This window comes from Diabrotica virgifera, chromosome 1 (genome assembly GCF_917563875.1).
Source record: "Diabrotica virgifera virgifera chromosome 1, PGI_DIABVI_V3a".
Taxonomy (NCBI): domain Eukaryota; kingdom Metazoa; phylum Arthropoda; class Insecta; order Coleoptera; family Chrysomelidae; genus Diabrotica; species Diabrotica virgifera.
In genome coordinates, this window is record NC_065443.1 from 154831350 (window position 1) to 154855594 (window position 24245).

The 24245-nt window shown below is 34.3% G+C and overlaps 1 protein-coding gene across 1 annotated transcript in view; it reads left to right on the top strand.

Annotated features, from left to right (window-relative positions):
• Nucleotides 1-24245, top strand: part of LOC114334397 (chitotriosidase-1) — a 45837-nt gene that overhangs the window by 10078 nt on the left and 11514 nt on the right. The window contains exons 4-5 of the mRNA XM_028284433.2: nt 6102-6229; nt 13610-13739. Of these exons, the coding sequence (XP_028140234.2) occupies nt 6102-6229; nt 13610-13739 (258 nt within the window). The remainder of the gene's footprint in view (nt 1-6101; nt 6230-13609; nt 13740-24245) is intronic.

The following is a 24245-nucleotide window of genomic DNA, read 5'->3' on the forward strand; positions in this document are numbered from 1 at the left end:
TTCTGAAGCGTAGATGGTGATAGGAAATATTAATGTTTGAACAAGTCGTAATTTTGCGTTTTTTGTAATTTTTTCTTTTTTTTGTGAGTTTGACTGTTGCTGATCTGGCCATTGTGATGCGTCGACGGATCTCGTCTTCGTATCCTACTCAGTTAGTGACGACCGAGTCTAAGTAATTAAATTGTCTGACCATTTCGTAAGCTGATAAATGTTTCTTATCTCTGTTTGGTTGTTTCTGATTTTGTCGATGGTAATTACTTTAATTTTCTGTACATTTATTTTCAATCCATATTCCGTACTCACCGTGTCCAGCCTATTCATAATTTGTTCGAGTTCTGGTGAAGACGCCAATATAACTGTGTCATCAGCATAACGTAGATTTTTCATTTTTCTTCCTCCTATAGTTGCCCCACCTTGTCACTCCTCAAAAACTTGACGCATAATGTGTTCACTATATATATATATATATATATATATATATATATATATATATATATATACAGTAGAGCGTCGATAATCCGAACTAATTGGTACAGGGGTAGTTCGGATTATCGAACATATTATGTTAAAAATACATACAAAGCTCATAAACATAGTACATATTATGTACATGTGTATATAGGTTTTAGTTACAAGGAATAAAACACCTGCATAATAAACAAATATATTGTATGTATTTCTTCAAAAAATTTTCTAACAAAAATCCGCGGTCATATTTTGCCCATATTGTCATATTAAATCCAAAAAGTCGGTACGCGATCATATTTTTTAAATTTATAAATTTTTTGCGTTCGGATTACCAGGGTTCGGATTATCGACGCTCTACTGTATATATATATATATATATATATATATATATATAAAATAAAATAAAATATATATATATATATATAAAATCAAACAGATGAAATAGAGAATGTGGAAAAATCCCCTTACGAACAATTCACACATCCACCATTTCGGGTTGGATTTTTTTATTTTATTAAAATTATTTTACATACATTCGTAAGGGGATTTTTCCACATTCTCTATTTCATCTGTTTGATTTCGTACGAGTGGTCGTCAAACCATTAACCTTGGATCTTTTGATCACTGAGTGTGTTTCAAGGATCTACATCTCATGTTTTTAAATATATATATATATATATATATATATATTGAATAGACTGGGGGATATTATGCATCCTTGCCGAACTCCAGTTTTCAATTTGAAGTTTTCCGAAACCACATTATTAACTCTTACGTTAGCAATATTATTTTACATACAGTTCTTGTAAAAAATAGAATAGATGTTCTGGTGTACCCATTTCTCTAAATATAGGCCACATTTTATTCCATTTAACGTTATCGAAGGTCTTGGAGTAGTCACTAAGGCACAAACATATATTTTTATATTAAACTCTCGAAATTTTTCTATAATTTGATGAATATTAAGAATGTCTTCTCTTCTTGGGAATGTTCTTGGGAATTTGTGGTAAGATGATTAATTTTAATTTTTTATTGATGATGGTTAGCAGTACTTTTCTCGCACGGGAAATGCTACTGTATCGTAATTGCTGCAATCAGTCGGTGAACCTTTTTTATACATGAATAAACGTGAGTTTACTTCAGTCATGTGGACACTTTCCGGTATTCGATTTCATTTTACAGCAAATTCTAAGCATTACGTCAGTCCCCATCTCTCCCATTGCTTTAAGTGTCTAAGCTGTTATTCCATGTTTCCCTTCAGCTTTTATAAATTTTAGCTTTCTAATTCCACCTCAATTTCCGATTTCAATATTTGTGGTTCTTTTTAATAACTCATTTATTTTCTCTTTATTATTCTCTGGGTCGTTGTTAGAACAGTAGTTGATAGTATTTCGCAATATTGTTTCCACACTGCTGCGATACCTTCTGGGTGTGTTATGGTATGTATTTCCAGTATTATCTTTGATGATCTGTGTCTGCGGTTTGAATTCTCTCGCTAGATATTTGACTGGTAAGGAAAGTTCTCTAGACTCTAGACCAAATCACTTACGTGGAAAAATGATGGTGGTATATATGTATTCTGCTCTTTATTACTGTCAGTATCTCGTCATAGAAAAATATCCTCGTTAATAAATTCCAACACTTTTCTGTATATTGAATTCGGTCTGCGGCTTTCTATTTATTTACATTTCTCAATTTTTCATTTGTTTTTGTTTATTTTCGAGGTTTGTATCATCAAATAAATCCGTAATAATGAGCTTTATTGAAGTTGTCTCCTTATCTTTTATATTTTAATAATTTTTAATAAAAGTAGAACACGACAATGAGCCACAAACTTTTGACTAAAATATAATTCTTTAATAACTTTCTATCATCTTGTATTTTGTAAACATTAGGTCAGATCAATCCAGTTAAAAACATATTACATTTGATCGTATCTACAGTAGGAAAAATGAAAGAATACCCATGAACGAACATATAAAACACGCTGTATTTTCCTGTCACCGTGTCACAAAAAAAATTTCTCAGCGCAAGTACATGTAATAATTATTATTACATGTACTTGCGCGGGGCAATTTTCTTTGTGACACGGTGACAGGAAAATACAGCGTGTTTTATATGTTCGTTCATGGGTATTCTTTTATTTTTCCGACTGTATGTGATATGATAACACAAATGTTATTAACTTTTTAATAAATGAAACAATAAACTATAATGACTGGATCGATATCAATCGCTGATGACAAGGGAAATAAAAAATATATATGTTATAATTTCCCAATAGGTTGTTCACGCTGTTAGCTCTAATAGTAGGGGAGGAAAGTACCTATGCTAAATTTGCAGTTACTCGAGCGTTATGGAAACCTATTGGGTTGTGAAGAGTAGGTCCTAAAACCAAAAAAAGTTAAGTTTTCCATAAAGTGGGGGACTTTCCATTTTTTAATTTAATTTTGTATTTCCAACAATCATTTTTTCCTATTATAGCGCCATCTATCCATAATTCGAAAAAATGTTTCGAATAAAAGTTACTTATTATTACGTAAGGAATCCTAATCTGCAATAAAAAATGGTGGCTCCTATTTAAGATTTTAAAGTAACCTGTGTTTGGTGTCATTCGATAGAGTTTTCAAAAATAATGAATACGTGTATTTTTCAGTTTTTCGATCTGATGTTAATTTCGCGAAATATCGCGAGGTTCGTATCTAAAATTTTAAATTTACCCCCACCCCTCTCGTTGGGGGTCTTGTTTGGTAACATTCGATAAATTTTTGAAAAATATTTTTTTTATGTAATTATGTTTATTTACAATCTACATCGTTAAAAGAGTATTTAGTAAATGTGTTCCATGTTTTTGGGCATGAAGAAGAGACTTCCAATGATGTCTCATCTTATTCTATTTATGTTTAAGTTTTAAAATATGTAGGTCCTGAGGCCAGGTTCGATCTAGTCTCCTTGTAGCAGGGCCATTATGGAATAATTCCCTTACTAACTCATTGTCATAGTGAATGGTACGCTCGTTTTGTGATTCAGATGCTCGATGGATTTCTTCTCTGATGAAAGGTATATTTAAGTCTTCGTGAAGTGTTTGATTAGTTACATACCATGGTGCATCCACTATTGATCTTAGAACTTTCGACTGAAATCTTTGGATGATATTGAGTGATGTTGACTTTGCACAGCCCCAGAGGTGTAGTCCGTAGTACCAAATATGTTTGAGTATTGTTTTGTACAGAAGAATTTTGTTGTGGATGTTGAGTTTTGATTTGCGTCCAAGGAGTCAATGCATTTGCCGAAATTTCAAGTCTAGTTGTCTTCTTTTGGTCTGTATATGTTTTTTCCAAGTAAGACGTTGGTCAAGATGGAGGCCAAGGTATTTAGCGTCTGTTACTGTTGGTATTCGTACATTTTCCATTCTTACAGGTGGGCATGTGTTGTGACGGTTTGTAAACATTATTTGAGATAATTTTGTTTTATTTACTTTTGTTCGCCATTTTGTGACTACTCACTGAGTATGTCCAGATGGTGTTGCAGGTCTTGTGAGGCTTGTATGTGATCTTCATTTACAGCGAGTATTGCTACGTCATCAGCAAAGGAAGCGATCGTAGTATTATGAGACTCTGGTATATCGACTGTGTAGAGTGAGAAAAGCAGCGGCCCGAGAACACTATCTTGCGGAATTCCGGAGTTAATAGGACAGAGGCTGGATTGTTGATCTTTGAATTTTACACAGAAATATCTATTTGATAAGTAGGATTTGATTAGGAGGAAATAGTTACTAGATAGTGCTAATTTTACTTTGTAAAGCAGACCTCTGTGCCAAATTTTGTCAAACGCTTGTGAGATATCTAGGAATACAGTGTTGCAGTATTTCTTTTCTTCGAGAGTTTTTGATATTTCATTTACTATTCGATGGACTTGTTGTGTAGTAGAGTGGTTTTCCCGAAAACCAAACTGATATTCTGGTAGTAATGTTAGGAATTCATGATCTGCGTATATTCTTTGTAGCAGCAATCTTTCAAAAACTTTGCTAACGATTTAGAGTAGGCTGATAAGTCGATAAGATGTTACTTCATTGGGCGCTTTGCCTGGCTTAACGATCATTATGATTTCTGCAAATTTCCATATTATTGAAAAGTATCATAAACTTAGCATGCGATTAAATATTACTGTTAGCATAATAAAGGCCTTACGAGGAAGTTGTTTTAGTACTTGTGCCGAGATTAAGTCATAACCTGGAGCCTTTCGTGAGTTGAGTTTGGTTATTTCTTTCTTGACTTCTATAGGAGTAAAACTTTTGATTGGAAGGGACATTTAACATGCTGCGCTAATTAGTTCTTCCACTTCTTCATCAGGGTCTGGTGGCTCGGTTTGAAATACACTCGTAAGATGTTCAGCAAAGACGTCCGCTTTTTCTTTGTTGGAACGAGCCCATTCACCATTTGGTTTATGGAGGGGAGGAATAGTTGTGTATGGTTTTTTGAGTTTCTTAGTCGTCTTCCATAGCGTCTGATCATTTGCTGTAAGGTTTGTAATGTAATGTTCGAAGGTTTCGTTGTTTGCAGCTTTGATGGCTACTCCAAGTTGTCTACGTAGTCTATTGTATATATGTTGATTTATGTTGTTTCTAGATCTTTGCCAGTTTCTTCTCGCAAGACGTTTTTCAGCAATGAGTTGCCGAATGTGTAGGGGAACATTTGGTACGTCACTGTCACTTCACTATTTATTTTATAATTATATTTTTTGCAGATTCAACTGCTGATGTTAGATAAACTTTGAAATGTGTGTTCAAATATTGGCAGTTATTTTGACACTTGAAAAATATTGAACACGTATTTTTTAGTTTTTCTATCTGACGTTCATTTCGCGAAATATTCGCTTTTTTGTGAAACTTTGTGACTCACCCATTTCCTTACACTGAAATATACACTGTTTTGCATGTAGGTACTTACTTTATCTTAATCTGACGATTTCGAGTTTTTCTAACGATAGATTTTTTTCGGACCCGCCTTAACGAACTCCCCTGTGTTAAGAGCAGAGGTACATATGGCAGAGGTACATTTACAGGGTACAAGGTTTCTCCCCATGTGATAATCTGACGCGCTCGAGTAACTGCAAAAATCCTCGCTTGGGCCCCTCTACTCTACAGAATTGAACTGATTTTATAATATCCATATCCCAATAATCCCATATTAATAAACATACAATTAAAGCTGGAAGCAGGAAAAATTAAACTAGGACAATTCGACTGTCTTATTTATTTGTCGTGCTTTCCTAGCAAACAAGATGCTTTAGCTATTTTTCTCATTTTTTGTTCGTAACGCCTTATTAGACAAATCTATAAACTTTCCATCTTTACCATCATGCATCGTCTTAAAATTTTGTTAACCACATTATTGTTTCCTCTCATCATGAAATTTTTGTACATTTAAGATATAATATATTGTTCTACTCATACTGTTATTTTCAGATTTTCTTGCTTGTTATAAAAGAATTAGTTTATTAAACGTCTAGATTTTGCTTCTGAAAGTTTGTTGTTTTATTGCTCTGTTGAACGTTTAATAAATGAACTGGATCTACTCTTATTCTCCAATATTTATTTGAAGACAAATCTAACCATTAAATCTATATTGTAGGGCGACTTCACGGCACTTTTACAAGAACTTAGTAATGTTTTAAAGCCCCAGGGATACTTATTAAGTGCAGCAGTAGCGGGAGCAATTGAAAAAATTGATGAAGCTTATGACATTCCAGCGATTTCAAAGTAAGCAAAAGCAAAAATGCTTCTTTTATGTTAAAACGCAAATCACTTGCTTAGGTTACTGGTAATTTCAACTGACTTTATAGTGGTAAAAAAGGTATTACAAAATAACTAATCCTGAACGTAGAAAAATAAAATTGTTTAGGTTCAAGTGGGATCTAACTTTAAGGGGATAGGCGCAAACTTTCGGCTCCAATGCTATTTAATGGGATTCATTTTTTTCGAATCCTGGGAAAACTAATAAGTATTTTTGAAAAATTTAAACGCAGAATGAAAGATTACGTTATTACAGGGTTATGTTTATTGTAATAATTTCTTCTTCTTCTACGGCACTACAGCCCAAATTGAGCCTTGGCCACCCTTCCTTGTCTGTGGCTGCTCTTCTCCATACACGGACTCCTAAAAGGGCTTGTGCGTCGCAGTTTACTGTGTCTTCCCAGCGCATTCTTGGCTTTCCAACCGGTCTCTTTCCCTGTATTCTAGCATTCAGTGCTCTCTTTGGTAGCCTATCCTCTCCCATTCTTATCACAGGTCCGGCCGATTGCAATCTTTGTATTCTAATGAAGTCTGACAGGGGTGTTTCCTTATAAAGTTGATAAAGCTCGTTGTTGTATCGACTTCTGGAGCTTCCGTTTTCCCTCACAGGTCCTAGTGTTCTCCTCAGTACTTTCCTTTCGAATGTGTCGAGTTTGTTTTTGGATGTTTCTTTCAGGACCCATGGTTCACTGCCATAGCATGCTATTGGTCGAATTAAGGTTTTTATAGATTATAATCTTTGTATTTCGGTGGACATTTTTAGACCGAAATATATGGGAGAGGGCAAAATAAGCTCTGTTTGCCTGCGTTATTCTCTTCCGTATTTCTCCATCTTCTGATCCGTCGGCATATAAGTAGTTCTACTCCCAGGTATGTAAACTTTCCAACCGTTTCAATGTCATCTTCATGTATAATGTTTGGTGGGACTATATTTCTTCTCGTCTGTATCATTATTTTTATTTTTTCTATGTTAATTTCCAGACCTAGTCTTTTTGTTTGCGTTTTTAACTCTGCGTATGTTTTCTGTACTCCTGTTGATGTTCTACTGATAATATTAATATCATCGGCATAAGCGGCCAGTTGAACCGTTCGGTTGGTTAGTAGGTTTCCTCGTCTAGTTTGCATTTGCCTAACCGCATACTCCAGTGTGCCAGGTTAAACAAAGTTGGGGCCAGCTCATCTCCCTGCTTTAGTCCCTGCGAAATTTTGAAGAAGTCTGTCTGGTGGTTTTGTATTCGTACACATGCCTGAGTTTCATCCATTGTGGCTTTAATGAGTCTAATTAGCTTGTGTGGTATTGTTCCTTTTGACTGAGTCGTATGCCTGTTTGAAGTCTACAAACACGTTGTGAACATCAATGTCGTGTTCCCATGATTTGCTCAATATCTGTTTGACTGTAAATATTTGATCCAGTGGCGATCTTCCCCGTCGGAAGCCCGTCTGATACTCTACAATAATATTTCCTGCTGGTGTTTGGAGCCGCTGCTGATTTATAATATACGTGAGGACTTTATATGCTGTACATAGTAGATAAATTCCACGGTAGTTTTGCACTGGAGTTTATCTCCTTTTTTATAGATCCGGCATACTATACTTTTCTTCCAGTCGTCGTGTATTTTCTCTTCTTGTCATATGTCTTTGATTAGCGCGTGGATGTGACTTGCTAGGTGGTCATCACCTACCTTATAAAATTCTGCTGGTATTTCGTCAACCCCCGGGGCTTTATTGATTTTCTGGGCCTTAATAGCTTCGAGAACTTCCTCTATGGTTGGAGCTTCTACTCCATTCTCTACTTCATTCTCTTCTATGTAGTTCGTACCCATTTCATCTTCCATGTCTACTTGTGTCTCAAGTAGGGTAGGAAAATAATGCTTCCAGGTTTCTGTGATTTTCTGTTGGTCACTGATTATTTGCCCACTTTCATCTTTACATAGACTTGCTTGAGGTTTATACCCACTTTTTATCTTTTTTTATGTATTCGTAAGCCCCTCTAATTTAGTTGTTTTTGAAATTTTCTTCCATTTTGTGTGTTAGTCCATTTTCATAGGCTCTCTGTTTATTTCTACATATCTTGTCTGCTTTCTATCTTACGACTTCAAATGATGTTCGTCTTTCTCGTGTTCTTCTTGTTATATATACATTTTGTGTGCTTCATTTCTTTCCTCTACTGCTTGTTTGCACTCGTAATCAAACCATGCTCCTATTCTCTCCTTTTTCTTGTTTCCTAGGGTGTATACTACTGCTGTCAGTACTGCTGTTTTGATATTATTCCATTTGCTCTCTATGGAGTGCAGTTCTGGCGTCCTTGACTCCTTTGCGACTTCTTCTTCGAACTTCTCTTTACATTCCTGAATCTTCAGCTTTTCCAGGTCCAATTTGTTTGTTCTTTAACTTGAACTCTGCGTAGATACCTCATTTCTGCTGCCTGTATCTTACTTTTCTGTTGTCTATTTAGTACCCAGGATTCACATCCGTATGTAAGTACTGGTCTGTATATAGCCTTAAATACCTTGATTTTCGTATTTCTCGATACTTCTTTCTTGTTAATAATTGTTTTTCTTATTGCGTGGTACAGTCTATTCACTTTATCAATTCTTTTGTTGATCTCAGCTCCCTGTCTACCTGTTTCTTCAATGGTTACTCCCAAGTACTCGAATGATTGTACCTGTCTAATCTCTGTATCATCTACCTGGACATGCACATCCTCTCTTTCTTTAGCTATTACCATTACCTTCGATTTCTCTTTGTGCATAGTCATACCATACTTTTTTAAAACTGTGTTCCATGTTTTTACGCTTCTTTGTAGCTCGTCTTCAGTCGCTGCTAAAATTACTACATCGTCGGCAAATGTACAATCTGCTATCTCTGTGCTTTTCAGATTTCTATACCCTATGTGTAATGGTCTGACTTTTGTTTTTGTTTCTTTTATTATTTCGTCCATAAAAGTAATAAATAGTAACGGGCTCAAGCTTCCCCCTTGTCTTACACCTTCAGTTGTTCTGAACTGGTCAGATATCATATTTTTACTTATCACACGGTTTCTAGTGTCTCTGTATATTGATTTAGTTACCTGTGTAAGCTTCTCTGGTATGTTTCTGTTCTTCAGACTTTTCCATACTTTTGATCTAGGTACTTTGTCGAATGCTTTTTCCATATCAAGGAAGCTGAGGTACGTTTTTTTCTTCCTAGATAATCTTTTATTTATTATATCGTTTAACGTAAAAATGTGATCTTGTGTACATCTACCAGGTCTAAAACCACTTTGCGATTCTTCTAAAGTTGGTTCTATTATTTTTCTCAGTCTACTCTCTACTATTAGCTCATAAACTTTCATCACTGTACTTAACAGAGTTATTCCTCTATAGTTATTGCAATTCTTGTTGTCACCCTTTTTATGTATAGGTACAATCAGACCAATCTCCCAGTCTGTAGGTATTTGTTCGTCTCTCCAAATCATTTGAAATAGTTCTAATAACTTTTGTAGTCCCATATCACCCATGTTTTTGATCATTTCCGCCGTAATTTGATCATGACCTGGTGCCTTTCCATTTTTTAGCTTCCTAATCGCGTCAGTTAGTTCATCCATTGTAATGTTTGGTATAAATTCAACTTCTTGTTCGCCAGTTCTTTCTTCATCTTCTTCACTTGTGCTGTGTGGTTCGTGTTGTAGTAGTTTCTGGAAATATTCTTTCCATCTTTTCATAATGCTCACTTCATCAGTCAGTAGATCTCCGTTCTGATCTTTTAGTGATGTTACTTCTTTATGTTTATTACCTCTTATTCCTTTTATGACCTTATAAAATAATTTCTCAAAAATTATGTCTCTAATCTTAATTATTTTGAAATTCTACGGTATATGTATTAAAAAAAATAAGTTCCCCATTTTTTTATTACAGATTTGGATTCCTTGTATAAAAATAAGCAATTTTTATTCGAGACATTTCTTTCGAATTATTGATAGATGGCGCTATACTTAATAGGAAATAAACGGTTTATCCTTATACACTAGGAAAATTATGGAAACGGTCTGATATCTTGAAAAATACACTTCTAAATAAAAAATATAAAACACGTATGCAATATTTTTTTTAAAGTCTATCGAATGGCACTAAACATGACCTTCCATCATAACCCCTGCGGGTGAGGTGGGGAGAACTTAGAAATCTTAAATAGGAACCCCCTATTTTTAATTGCAGATTCTGATTCTACAAAATATTCTTAAACATTTGTATCCAGTATCATAAAAATTAGTTTGAAGTCTTCTGATCGGTATACATTATATAAGTATACAGATCTATTCGACCGTCCAATTACTTTTGACACACCCTGTATATATATATATATATATATATATATATATATATATATATATATATATATACAAGCTGTACGCTCCCGAGGAAGCTGAAGCTGTTTTCACTTGAAGATCCTTTTTGTGGGGGATCATCCCATTCTGACTTTGGTTTTACAATTGCTGGTGTGACTTCGCTGTTTCCACTACCTTTCTCCATTCTTCTCTCTCTCTGATTTTGCTTCCTATATTTCTAATTTCCATACTTCTTAAGTCTTCTTCCACTTGTTGTCTCCATCTGAGTTTAGGCCTGCCTCTGGTTCTTGTACCTGGTGGTATCCATTCGGTTATAACTCTTAACGGATTGTTCTTCTCTCTTCTCATTATGTGTCCATACCATCTAATTCTCTGTGCTTTTGTTGCTCTTACTATGTTCTCTTGACCCATCCATTCTTGTATTTCGTGGTTCATCCATTGCCTTGCATCCTCTTCGTTTTCCCTCTTTGGTCCCAGAATTTTTCTCATAATTTTTCTCTCAAAAACTTTCAGCTGCTCTTCTTCTCTTGCTGTTAATGTGAATGTCTCCAAAGCATATAGCACTATTGGTCTTATGGTCGTTTTGTAGATTTTCATTTTTGTATTTCGGCTTATCTTCTTATCTTTGAAAATTTTTTTATTTCTGTAGAATGCTTTGTTTCCTGCTTGAATTCTTCTTTTCATATCTACACTTTCATTTCTTCTGTTGACTAATACTCCCAAATATTTGAATGTTTCAACCTCTTCGAAGCTGTGTGCGTCTATTGTCATTTCTGTCAGTTGCGTCTTCTTTTTTTTACTTACATTCATGTATTTTGTTTTATTTTCATTTATTTCCAGTCCTCTTAGTTTGGATTCGTTTTCTATTTCTTGAAAGGTTTTCTTTAATGCCTTTTTATCTGTTGCTACTATGGTTATATCGTCCGCATATCCAATTATTTGTACTTTATTTTTATTTATAGTTCCTGCGTTTGACAACTTTTTTATTATCTTATCTAATGATAGAATAAATAGTACAGTTGAGAGCGCATCTCCTTGTCTTACTCCATTTTTAATTTTTATTATTTCTGTTCTCTCTCTTCCGGTGTCTATTGTTGCTTGGGAATCTCGCATTGTCATTTCTATCATTCTTATAATTTTATTTGGTATTTTGCTCTCTTGTAAGTCTTGGATCATTTTTCTTCTACTTAGTTTGTCAAAAGCCTGTTTAAAGTCTAGAAAAAGTATATGTGCTTCTCCGTCGTACTCGTATGTTTTCTCTATCGCTTGTTTTAGTGTATGGATAGCATCTATCGTGGATCTTCCTTTTCTGAAACCGTACTGGTAGTCTCCTATGCTTTGTTCTGTGTATATTGTTAGTCTGTCTCTAATTATACCAGTCAGTACTTTATATGTTACATTCAGTAAATTAATTGCTCGGTAGTTTTTACATATCCTGTGGTCTCCTTGTTTTGGGATTGTCACAATAATTCCTTTCTTCCATTCTTCGGGCATTGTTTCCTTATTCCATATATTCTGTATTAGTTCATAAATCTTTCTGTATAGTGCTTCACCCCCGTATTTTATAAGTTCTGCACATATTCCGTCGTCTCCCGCTGTTTTCCCGTTTTTCAGTTTGCATATTGTATCTTTTACTTCTGTATAGGTCAATTCTTCTTCTTCACCTTGTTCCGGGTTCATTATTGTTTCTCTTTCTTCTTCTACATCCGTTTCTTGATACATTTCTTCGAAATACTTCTGCCATGTTTCTGCTTCTATGGTTACATTAGCTGTCCGTTTTCTACTACCTAGCTTTAAGTATTGGTACAGTGGTTTTGAATTGTGTCTCTTATTTTCTGTTTCGATCTCGTTCATAATTTCGTCTACTTTTTTATTTTTCTTTGATTTAAACAATTTCTTTGTCTTTTTCCTTTGATCTTGGTATTTTTCTCGTTCCTCTTCTTTACCTGTGCTTAGCCATTTCAATCTTGTTTTATTCTTTTCGTCCACTGCTAGTTTGCACTCTTCGTCCGTCCAATTACTTTTGACACACCCTGTATAACATTTTTTAAATTTTTTCTGTGATCATAGCGCCATCTATCCCAATTCGAAAAAAAATTCAGATAAAACTTGTGTACTTTTTCACGTAGCATTCTAATCTGTAATTAAAAAGTGGAGGTTTCTATTAAACATTTCAAAGTTCTCCCACCCCACACCTAGGAAGGAGGGTAGAGGGTCATGTTTGGTGTCATTCAATAGATTTTTCAAAAATATTGAACCACATATTTTTCATTTTTTCCATAATTTTCCTAGGGTCTAAGGATAAATCGTGTTTTTTTCGATTATAGCGATCTATCAATAATTGGAAAAAATTCAGTTACTTATTTTTGTAAAAGGAATCTAAATAAAATCCTACCAAAAAGTAGGGGTTCCTATTTAAGATTTTAATGTTGTCTCTCACCACACCCCCAGGAGGTGAAGTGGGGAGTTGTGTTTGGTGTCATAGTGTCATAGTTGACCTAGGGACACAACATCTGCCCAGGTCTACAAGTCTACAGCTGTACCATTCGACATCTAGAAGTTACCAGCGAACCAGATACCAAAAGCCATAAGTATAATCCAGAATTGTTAGTTTTTGGCAAGAATTTGAATATATTTGTTAATGCATTTAATAAGTCACATTTTTATTATATCTTTATTAACAAATAAACATGATTAGTTAAAAATACTGTTTTGTTTGCTTTCATTCTAAATTTTCAGAGTTCATATCTAAGATTAGGACAAGACGAACATACACCCTGAGAGACTGAGCTAAGCTAGGGTGAACGATAGCTATCTTAGTTGGTTGAGATATTATTTTCGAATGGTATTTCAATTAGCTGGGGTAGTCTATCGTCTTTTTTTACGTTTCACTGGCCACCTAGCTCAACGTGTCCAACTACTTTTGACACACACTCTATAACATTTTTTAATTTATTCGTATTTTTTACCTTCACCTAATATTTCCATATGTTTAATGTTAAGTTAAATTTAAATTTTAGGCTACTAGACTTGATCAATGTTATGGTTTTCGATTTCCACGGCGCTTTTGACAACTATGTAGGACATATCTCACCGCTTTTTCCCGCTAAAGTTGACTACGATTACTATAATAATAAAACATACAATGTGGTAAGTAAAAAAAATTAGTGTGACTTAATAATTATAACCTTGTAAAAAGTCAAAGCCATTGTATAAATTCAAGGAAAAAAATATGAACACGCTATCACTATGAAACAACTAGTCCAGGAACTGAAGCTTTTCACCTCGCAATTTTTACAGAATGGATCGATTTGCTTGAAAATTTGAGAATAAGTAGGGAATAGTCCAAGGATCAAAATCTGTATGATGCCGAAAGGCGCTTTTACCATGGGGGTGGCTGCCACCCCATCTCGGGGGTGGAAATTTTTTATTATATTTTGACCACAAAAGTTGATAAAAACATTCATTCTAAGCAAAAAATATTCCATACATTTTTTTGATAAAATTAATAGTTTTCGATTTAATTATTATGCTTCCAATTGGATTTCTCCTTTTTTTTTTCAAAAAAAAAATTGATTTTTTAACCGGAACTTTTTTATTTTTTATCTTAGAAAGTTCGGTAAAAAAGAATTTAGTAGGTTTTTACAAGATCTATAAGACTATTAATATTAAATCTTTTTAAAATCCTCAGTCGCAAAAAGAGGTGACTTTGAAAGGGTTGGTAAAGGTGGTTTTTGCATGATATTACAAGTTTTAATTATTAATAACTCACTCAATTTTTGCAGTAGAAAAAATTTTTGCAAATAAGGTTCTTGGGAATTAAACAATCTACAATTTCATATTTACACATTTTTTCGTATCTCTGATGCTAATCTTTCTATTCTGAAGAAAAGGACATTTTTTTCCAAACTACAAAAATTCGTTATTCGCTCTATTATTTTAAAAATTAATCATTATAAGCCGGTCAAACTTCTAGAACCTATTAATAATACATAAATAAAGAAGACCAAATATGGTCAATGACTAATTTCAATTAGGGTGGTAATTAGGGGGTTGATTCCAATCACTTTTTCGCTGAAAAAAATAGGGACTGTCATTCTTTTCATTATAAGTCACTTAATTTTTAAGCTAGAGAGATTTTTTATTTCTGTAGATAATATTTTTAAATACTTTAAATTAGTTTAAGCAAGTTATCCTCGACAAATGCATAGTTCTCCCGTCTTTTGACTTTGAAACTACAATATTTAGTATTTGACGAAGAAGAGCTAACATATAATAAAGTATAGCTTTACTACTATTGGCCTTAAAGAAAATTTTAAAAAAGTGTTTTGTTTATTTTTTCAAGGGTACATTTTTGTTTAATAAAGTTGTTTTGATAAAACGAAAACTTTTGGAGTTATTAGCAGAAAACTTATTGAAAACATTGATTTTTTCGATATAAAACTGACACTTTCGATAGCGAATAAATCGAAAACTATTAATTTTATCAAAAAAATGTATAAAACGTTTTTTGCTTAGATTGAATGTTTTTACCAGCTTTTACGGTCAAAGTATAATAAAAAATTTCCACCCCCGATATGGGGTGGCAACCACCCCCATAGTAAAAGCGCCTTTCAGCATCATATAGATTTTGATCCCTGGACTATCCACTACTTATTTTCAAATTTTTAAGCAAATAGATTTATTCTGTAAAAATTGCGAGGATTTGTCCTATTTTAAACTTCATTACCTACTTGGACTAAATTTCATTGTTTTATAATATTTTTTTCTGTTTAGCACATTTTGACAATTCACAGTTATATTACCGGACCAAGGAAATTCTAACATATGCGTGGAGTATCCAAATATGAAAGCTTCAATTTTTCTTCATTATTTATGTTCGTGGTGTACACAATATTGAGACAAAAGCTAACTTTCGACAAACTTTAACATCAAAAAGCAATAATGCTTAACTACAGATCAGTTTCTTCTTCTTATTCTTCGTCTTTATAAGCAATTTACTTGTTCGTTGGCAGATTGATATGTCGATGGAAGGTTGTCACTTCTTCTACCGATTGGTGATTTATCTCTTGCTATTTTGACCACACGTGTCTCCCCAATTCTGCTTATGTGGTTATTGCATTCTTTTTTTTATTTAGTGTCATACACTAAACACTTTTATACACTATATGTTACATTGTCTTCTAATGTCTTCACTCCTCTTTCGATCTCTCAGCGTATTTCCTGTAATTCTTCTCAGTACTCTCATCTCTGTCATTTCCAGTAGTCTTTGTGTTGTGGCTGTATCGGGTCTTGTTTCTGATACATATGTCATTATTGGTCTTACACTGGCTTTATAAATTCTTGAACTCGTCTCAGTGTTAATATGTCGGCTTCGCCATATAGTGTTATTAAGACATTCTGCCAGTCTATTTGCTTTTTGTACTTAATTTCTCACTTCTTTGTCCAGGTCTCCGTAACTTAACAATGTTTATTTTACATCTGATTGGTTCTTTATTGATTACTATTGTTTTAGTTTTCTGAGATGAAATTGTCATATTGAATTCTTTTGCTCTTATGTTAAATCTGTGGACTAATCTTTGCCGACTATATTCATCTTGGGCTATCAGTATTGCGTCGTCTACGTACCAGAGTATTTTTACTTCCTTGTTTCAAATTCTGTATCCTCTTCCTTTGTTGACGCTTTTGATGACTTCATCCATGATTAAATTGAAAAGCATAGCATAGGACCTAATGAGTCTCCCTGTCTTATTCCGCTGCCTATGTTTATAGATTCTGTAGGTTGCTCATCTATTCTGACTTCCATTTTGTTGTTTTGGTAGATGTTTTCAATATGTAGTTTTTATGATACCTAAGGGGACTTCTCTATTATACAGAAGATGGATTACATCATTGAGTTTTACTCTGTCAAATGCTTTCTTCAAGTCAATGAGACATAGAAATACTGGTCTATTAGACTCTAGTGATTTCTCAGTAATTTGCTTTATGACGAATATTGCATCTGTACATGATGTACCAGTACGAAACCCTGTTGTTCATCTGTTAAACTTATCCTCTGATTCATTAGTGCTTGTGGAATTTAAGTTGTAAGTTTTAGGGTAGTATTGACCAAGTTGATACCTATGTAGTTCTGCTGAAATATTAGCGTTGTGGAGGCAGATATTGTAAAGTAGTTTAATTATAACTCCGCCTGGGTTGTCTGATGGGTGGATTGAGTATCTCATCGGATGACACTGTCTCTCCCAAGCCCGGATAAAGGAGGAGGATTCCTATGGCGAGGTTAGCCATCTACCTGGGGGAAAAATTATACTGGCTCACAGAACTGAAGATACAGCCTTGGATACCGGACGGAACTATGAGATGACGACACACGCTATGACAACGGAAAAACGAATTGGTAAACGAAAACCTAAACACCCCATCACACGAATCACGTGCCGGAACATAACGTCGTGGAACGGAAGAGACCAGAAGATCATAATAGAAATGAAAAAACATAATATTGACACCTGCGGAATCTCCGAAACAAAGAAAAAGGGCCAAGGAACATCAAAATACGGTGAATTTACACTCATATACAGCGGAAAAGCTAAACAAGAAAGAGCGCATTCAGGAGTTGGAATTTTGCTGCACGATAATACGATAAATACACGCAAAACATCGAAGATATCGAATAAATCAACGATAGGTTATTAAAAATCTCTATAAAATTGCGTAACATCATAACACATCTGAAAAGCACGTATGCCCCAAACATATCTAAGCCCACATTAGAAACTAAAAATTTCTATCAGCAACTACAAAACGTCGCAGATAACATAAATGTTAAACACAAAATTATGGTACTCGGGGATCTTAATGCACGGATAGGAAACGATGTCATACCAGGTATCCAACAAAAGTACAACGAAGAAATAATTAATGAAAACGGCGGAGCACTAATAGACTCTTGCGCTAGAAATGAAATGAGAATCAACAACACATACTTTCCTCATAAAGACCAACATAAATACACTTTTAACAATAATAGAGGCCAGTGATCTATGATAGATTTTATAATCACAAATCGAGTGATAACACCGTCACAAGTACTTGGTGTCAGAGCCCTTACATCTGCTAACCTGGGGACCGATCACAACCTTGTTTTATGCAAGATGTTACTAGAACGCCCGCAACGAAACAGAAAATCCCCAATGTTCATCGAAAAATACAATATAGAGTCGCTAGCAACAGAGAGTACAAAACTCCTTTATGGGAACAGGATTACCAGCAAACTAAAAGAGATAGACTTACAACCAGAATGAGGAGTAGAAAATACTTGGCAAACAATTAAGAAATACATCAACAAAGCAGCAGAAGAAGCGATTGAAAAGCGGAAAATTAACACTAAAGCGACACACCATACCAAACTGTGGTTTTGTCAAGAGGTAAAAGAACTCTCTGAATTAAAACGCAAATGCTACCTGAGATATAAAAGCATACAACCTGAAGAAGCTCTCGCAGAATAAGTCCAAGTAAGAAACGAAGTAAACGCAAGAGTAAAATCAATCAAAAGAGAACATTGGGCTAAATTCAGTAGCGACATGAACTACGACCTATATGGTGCCCAAAAGAAAGTATGGAAAATGCTTCGGAACAGGAAAAAACCAGTTAACGAGTTCGTGCAGACCAAATAGACGGAGAGCTAGAGGCGAGAAATCATCGTCATAAGTAATATGGAGTTTGGCATGTGAAATGTGTCTATTGTATATTGATCACTATGACCCCTTTCAGGCTGACACCTCAGTGGATACAGGAAGTAGCAATAAGGGATGAAAGGGGAAAGTTGGTGCAGTCATTAAATGTTTTCACCTTCTATTTTGTTAAACCTCCATCGATTTGCATGAAAATTGGTGAGTAGTTAGAGCATAACTCAAGAAACAAAACTGATATGGTGCCAACGTGCGCTTTTACCCTGGGGGTGGATGCCACCCCTTCTCGGGGGTGAAAACTATTTTATTAAAAATAACCCCATTAATCGATAGAGGGACAAATTTTAAGCAACATTTGTTACTTCTAATTATTAAAATATATCAATACTTTTTGAGTTATTAAAGATCAAAGATTTGAGTTTTTCGTGACATAAATGCATGATGTAAAGCGGTTTTTCGTGAATAATTCAAAAACTGTAAGTTTTATCAAAATAGTTATGATTATCAAAATTGAAGATAATAAAAAATAAACGAGATTTATTATTCGAAAAACCTTTGAGAATTAATAAAAAGTGAGTTATAGGTGATGGAATGTATATTTTTTTCGGCTAGTACCCAAATCTAAGTATTCAAGCTCAAATAACGGGAAAACGGTGCATTTTATAAAATATATTTACTGAACACTTGTCAAAGTACTCAAGAATACCTATCAAGTGAGCTCCAGATGAAGTTTATAACATCAAAGCTAAGCAAGTAATGATGGAATAAGAGAACCCTTTCGAGTTTTTAGGAAAAAGTGAAAATTAAAACATACGCTATTTATATATTTATTTTGAAATTTGTTAACAGAATAATTTTTAAAGGAATTTCGGGAATGAAGTTATTATTATAATTTATTATCAAGTTCGTTTTATTACAATTTAAATATAACAAGTTAAAAATGCGAGCATTATTATAACGAAACCTTTGTTTTTTATGTATTTAAATTCCTAATATGGAAAATTGCTATTATGAAAAGTTGTTTAGAATTAAAAATTATGTTTAATGTGCAATTATATCCTACCATTCCTAAGTATTCGATTGACTGTCGGAAGAGAAGCACGTGAATGTGACTCTGTTCTGTAGTGAAACGAAATCAGTATAAAAGCGGTAAGCCGTTCTTTTATTTGAATATAATTTATTAGTATCTGTAATTAGTATACAATAGAAAAACAATAACAACAAAAGTTGAGAGCAGGTCTTGTCTCCGCAGAGTGGGACTGGACAGGCCTGCTATCGCTATGTATGTTTTTATCGTTTTTATCGCATGTGTTATAAATAAAAATAAAATAGGCCAGTCCTTCAAACAATAATTATTAAATTAGTCAAATTGTTTATTTATATGAATTATTGTAAATATGGCTTACAACCAGCAGCCTGTGCTTGACACACAGGAACCAATGGCAGAAGCCAACCAAAATATGATTATGAAAGTGAACCAGGCGCTTTTTGAAGAAAATTATAAAAGGTCGCAAAACGAACAGACTCTATTTAATGCTTGGAAAGCTGCCGAGAGCCACAAAACCAAATTGTGTGATACAGTAAGCATACTTGAAAGAGAACTAGCACAGTTAAAATCTCAATATACAGAGTTGGCAACAAAAGTTAATTTAACTGAAAAAGAAAATGAAATAGAATATTTAACAGATGAAGAAGAGCTCGCTAAGGAGACAGAGTGGATTAGGGTTCAATCAAGAGCCAGTAAGAAACGTAAGATGGATACTTCACCACACATCTCACCACAAAAACATAGCTCCAAAGAAACTGCAGTTAGGAAAGCCAAAATGCCTCCACCTGTGGTAGTGGAAGGCTTCAAAAAATATGAAGTCCTATATAACTTCCTTAAATCGAAGATAACAAACTTTACTACTAAACTGGTGAATAGTGAAGTGATAAAAGTTAATGTACAAGACGGTGAAGAGTACAGAAAATTAATAAAAGCTTTAAGAGAGGAAAATATCCAATATCACTCATACGAAAACAAACAAGAAAGACCGATAAAAGTTATAGTAAAGAGATTACATCACACTTGCTCGTCCCAAAAAATTGTTGAAGATCTGCAAAAAAGAGGCTATAAAGCCATAGACGCAGTTAAAAAGCTAAAGTGGCAAACCAAACAGCCATTAGACATGTTTATGTTAACCTTCAAACCAGACGAAGATATCAACAACATATATGGGATAACGGACATCCTAGGAACAAAAGTTGAAATTCAGCCTTTTAAAAATTCCAAACTAATACCGCAATGCAAACTATGTCAAGCATATGGTCACACATGGAAGTTCTGTGCTAGAGGGCCAAGGTGTGTTAAATGCACAAAAAAACATCTTACTAAAGATTGCGACAAACCTGAAAATGTTAAACCAAAATGTGTCCATTGTGGTGAAAACCATCCTGCCAACTACCGAGGATGTATCGTCGCAAAGGAAATGCAGAAAATAAAAAACAGAGGTCTGAAAAAGACGAATTTGCCACACCCTCCAGACAGAAGGTCAACTGAAACCAAGTCAAATGCTGGTGAAAGAAAACAAGCACAGAAAGTTACTAGTAATAAGACATATAGTGCGGTAACAAAAGGTCACAATGAAAATTATCAGAATGATAAATACCAAAAAACAACAGGGATTGAAAAAGAAACAGAACAAACCCTACAAATGATATTACAGGAGTTGAAAAAATTAAATAAAAGGGTCACTTCCCTGGAATATAGAGCTCAAGGTGCTATTCCAAAGGTAAGAAATGGCTAATGATCTTAGAATTGTCACATGGAATGCCAACGGGTTGCTTAATCATCAACAAGAACTACAAGCAATCCTTGACATCGAAAAAATTGATTTGTTTCTTGTCTCTGAAACGCATTTCACAAATCAATCCTACATCAAATTTAAAGGATATAAGGTATATCATACAATACACCCTGACAATGCGGCCAAAGGAGGCAGTGCAATCATCATAAAGGATCATATATGTCATCATGAAGAGTTGGAATATAAAACTGAACATATTCAAGCCACTACAGTACACATAAAAACTAAAACTTTTAAAATAAATATAAGTTCAATATACTGCCTACCTAAACATTCCATTAAAAAAGAGCAGTATAATGAATTCTTGAAAAGCTTAGGGGAAAGGTTCATTATTGGAGGTGACTTCAATGCAAAGAACACCCACTGGGGCTCTAGAATCACTACTACTAAGGGAAAGGAGCTTTTGTTAGCCACTAAAGAACATAGGTGTGAAGCACTATCAACTGGTAGACCAACCTACTGGCCTACGGATAGAAACAAGACCCCTGATTTAATAGACTTCTTTATTATTAAGAATATTTCAACTAATTTCATAGACATTGATGACTGTTGGGACTTAAATTCTGATCATTCCCCTTTAGTACTAACCATGAGTGACAGGATTATTAAAAAACAAAGTAACCCCACATTAACAAATAAATGGACGGATTGGGATAGTTTTAAGCTAAGCCTTGAAGAGAGAATAAATCTAAGTGTACCAATACAAAACGCAGAGCAATTAGATAAAGAAGCAGAATTGTTGGTGAACAATATCCAGCAAGCAGCATGGGAAAACACTCCTACGCTGAAACCTAGGCTAAAAGGAAATAATTATCCAAAGGAAATAAGGAACATGATAATTGAAAAAATAAAACTGAGAAGAATCTGGCAACAAGCAAGGTCTCCTCAAGATAAGACTAAACTAAATCGTGCAAGTCAACAACTCAAAAGAACTATCTTACAATTAAAGAATGACTCGATTAATTCTTACTTACAGGAGCTAACAGATGACGGTAGTACAGATTATTCCTTATGAAAAGCTACTAAAAGACTGAAAAGACCTATTATGCACTCTCCTCCTATTAAACTAGAACATGGCAACTGGGCCAGAAGTAGTGCACAAAAAGCAGAACTATTTGCCATACATCTTGAAAATACATTCAAACCAAATGAACCTCAAGGGGATGAAGAAAGATGGGAGGAACCTGTTCAATTAGAGGAAGAAATTCGGCTAACTACACCAAAAGAAGTACTTGAAGAAATAAGGGAAAATATTAATCCGAAGAAAGCTCCGGGCTATGATCTAATTACGGGTGAGCTGTTGAAAAATCTTCCCCGAAGAGCTATCGTAAAATTAACAAACCTCTTTAACGGTGCATTCAGATTAAAATATGTACCAATGATATGGAAGATGGCGGAAGTCATTATGATTCCTAAACCAGGAAAACCAGCACATGAGGTTTCGTCATACAGACCGATATCTCTGCTTCCTGTAATATCGAAGCTGTTTGAGAAACTGCTACTTAAGCGAATAAAACCAATTATTGAAGCAAGGAATTTGATACCGACACATCAATTCGGATTTAGAAATAAGCATTCAACAATTGACCAGGTGCACAGAATCACAAATATTATCGAAAGATCCCTAGAAGAAAAGAAAGTCTGTTCAACTGTATTCCTTGATGCTGCACAGGCTTTCGATAAAGTCTGGCATGAAGGTTTAACATACAAACTAAAATGTTTTTTACCTATACAGTACTCAAAACTTTTACAGTCATACATAAAAGAACGACATTTTAGAATTAAGCAAGAAGACTGTTTTTCAGACTTAAAAGAAATTAGAGCAGGTGTTCCACAAGGCAGTGTGTTGGGTCCGGTCCTATACCTACTATACACGTGTGATATACCTGTACTGGAAAACAACACAGTTGCCACCTTTGCTGATGATACAGCTATTCAAGCAGTAGGGACGACAAGTGAAGAGGCGACCAACAAGGTCCAAATAGCAGTTAACCAAATCTATAAGTGGACACAAAAATGGAGAATCAGGCTAAATGAAGCTAAATCTGTCCATGTTAATTTCACCAACAAAAAAATACAATATATACCAGTTATAATCAACAATATCCAAGTACCATATGCAGATACTGCTAAGTATTTGGGTATAACATTAGATGCAAAACTACGCTGGAAGGTGCACGTTAAGAAAAAAAGGGAAGAACTAAATATAAGATATAAAAAAATGTATTGGCTAATTGGAAGAAACTCCACACTGTCGATGCATAATAAGTTACTAATTTACAAACAAATATTGAGACCTGTATGGACTTATGGATGCCCACTATGGGGGTGTACTAGACCAAGTAATATAACAGTAATACAAAGATTCCAGAACAAAATACTAAGAAATATTGTAGATGCTCCTTGGTATGTTACAAACAGTGATCTCCATAAGGACCTAGGAATGGAAACTGTGGATCTAATCATCAAGAAGATGGCAGGAAGTCACGAGCAACGACTTCACATGCACGAGAATATTGAGGCAATCCAGCTCCTCGATACTACTGGGCAAGTTAGATGACTGAAGAGGACAAAACCTTATGAACTAGTTTAAGTGATAGGTGATAGTGAAAAGCAGAGCATAGTGCTTGTGCGCGTTAGTGTGTATGCTAGAATAGTGCACTATCTTGTTAGGTTAAATAAGAGACGCTATGGGGCAAGCTCTTAATTTTAAGGAACAGTAATAATTTAGGTTAGATTAAAATTGCTCATTGGTCAAATATGACCAGATTGTAATTGTAATAATCATCATCGTAGTGATGATTATGGGAAAAAAAAATAAAAATATCCTACTATTTAAATATTGTAAGCTATAAAGGCACTTTACTGAGCGAATTTCTTGAGCGAAATTCACATTTTTTACACATCGACTAAAATCGATACAATTTTATATAATCTTATGTTTATGATTGCATCTTGGATTTTAGACCGTGCAGATCTTTTTATGAAGAATAATTTTTGTTCGTAAAATTAATAATAAAAGAGTTATAAATGCAAATGATGATTGGTAGGTATCTCTAAATTGAGAAAAAAATTAAATATTTTCTCTTTATTAGAAGAATGTAGATAATAGTTACATT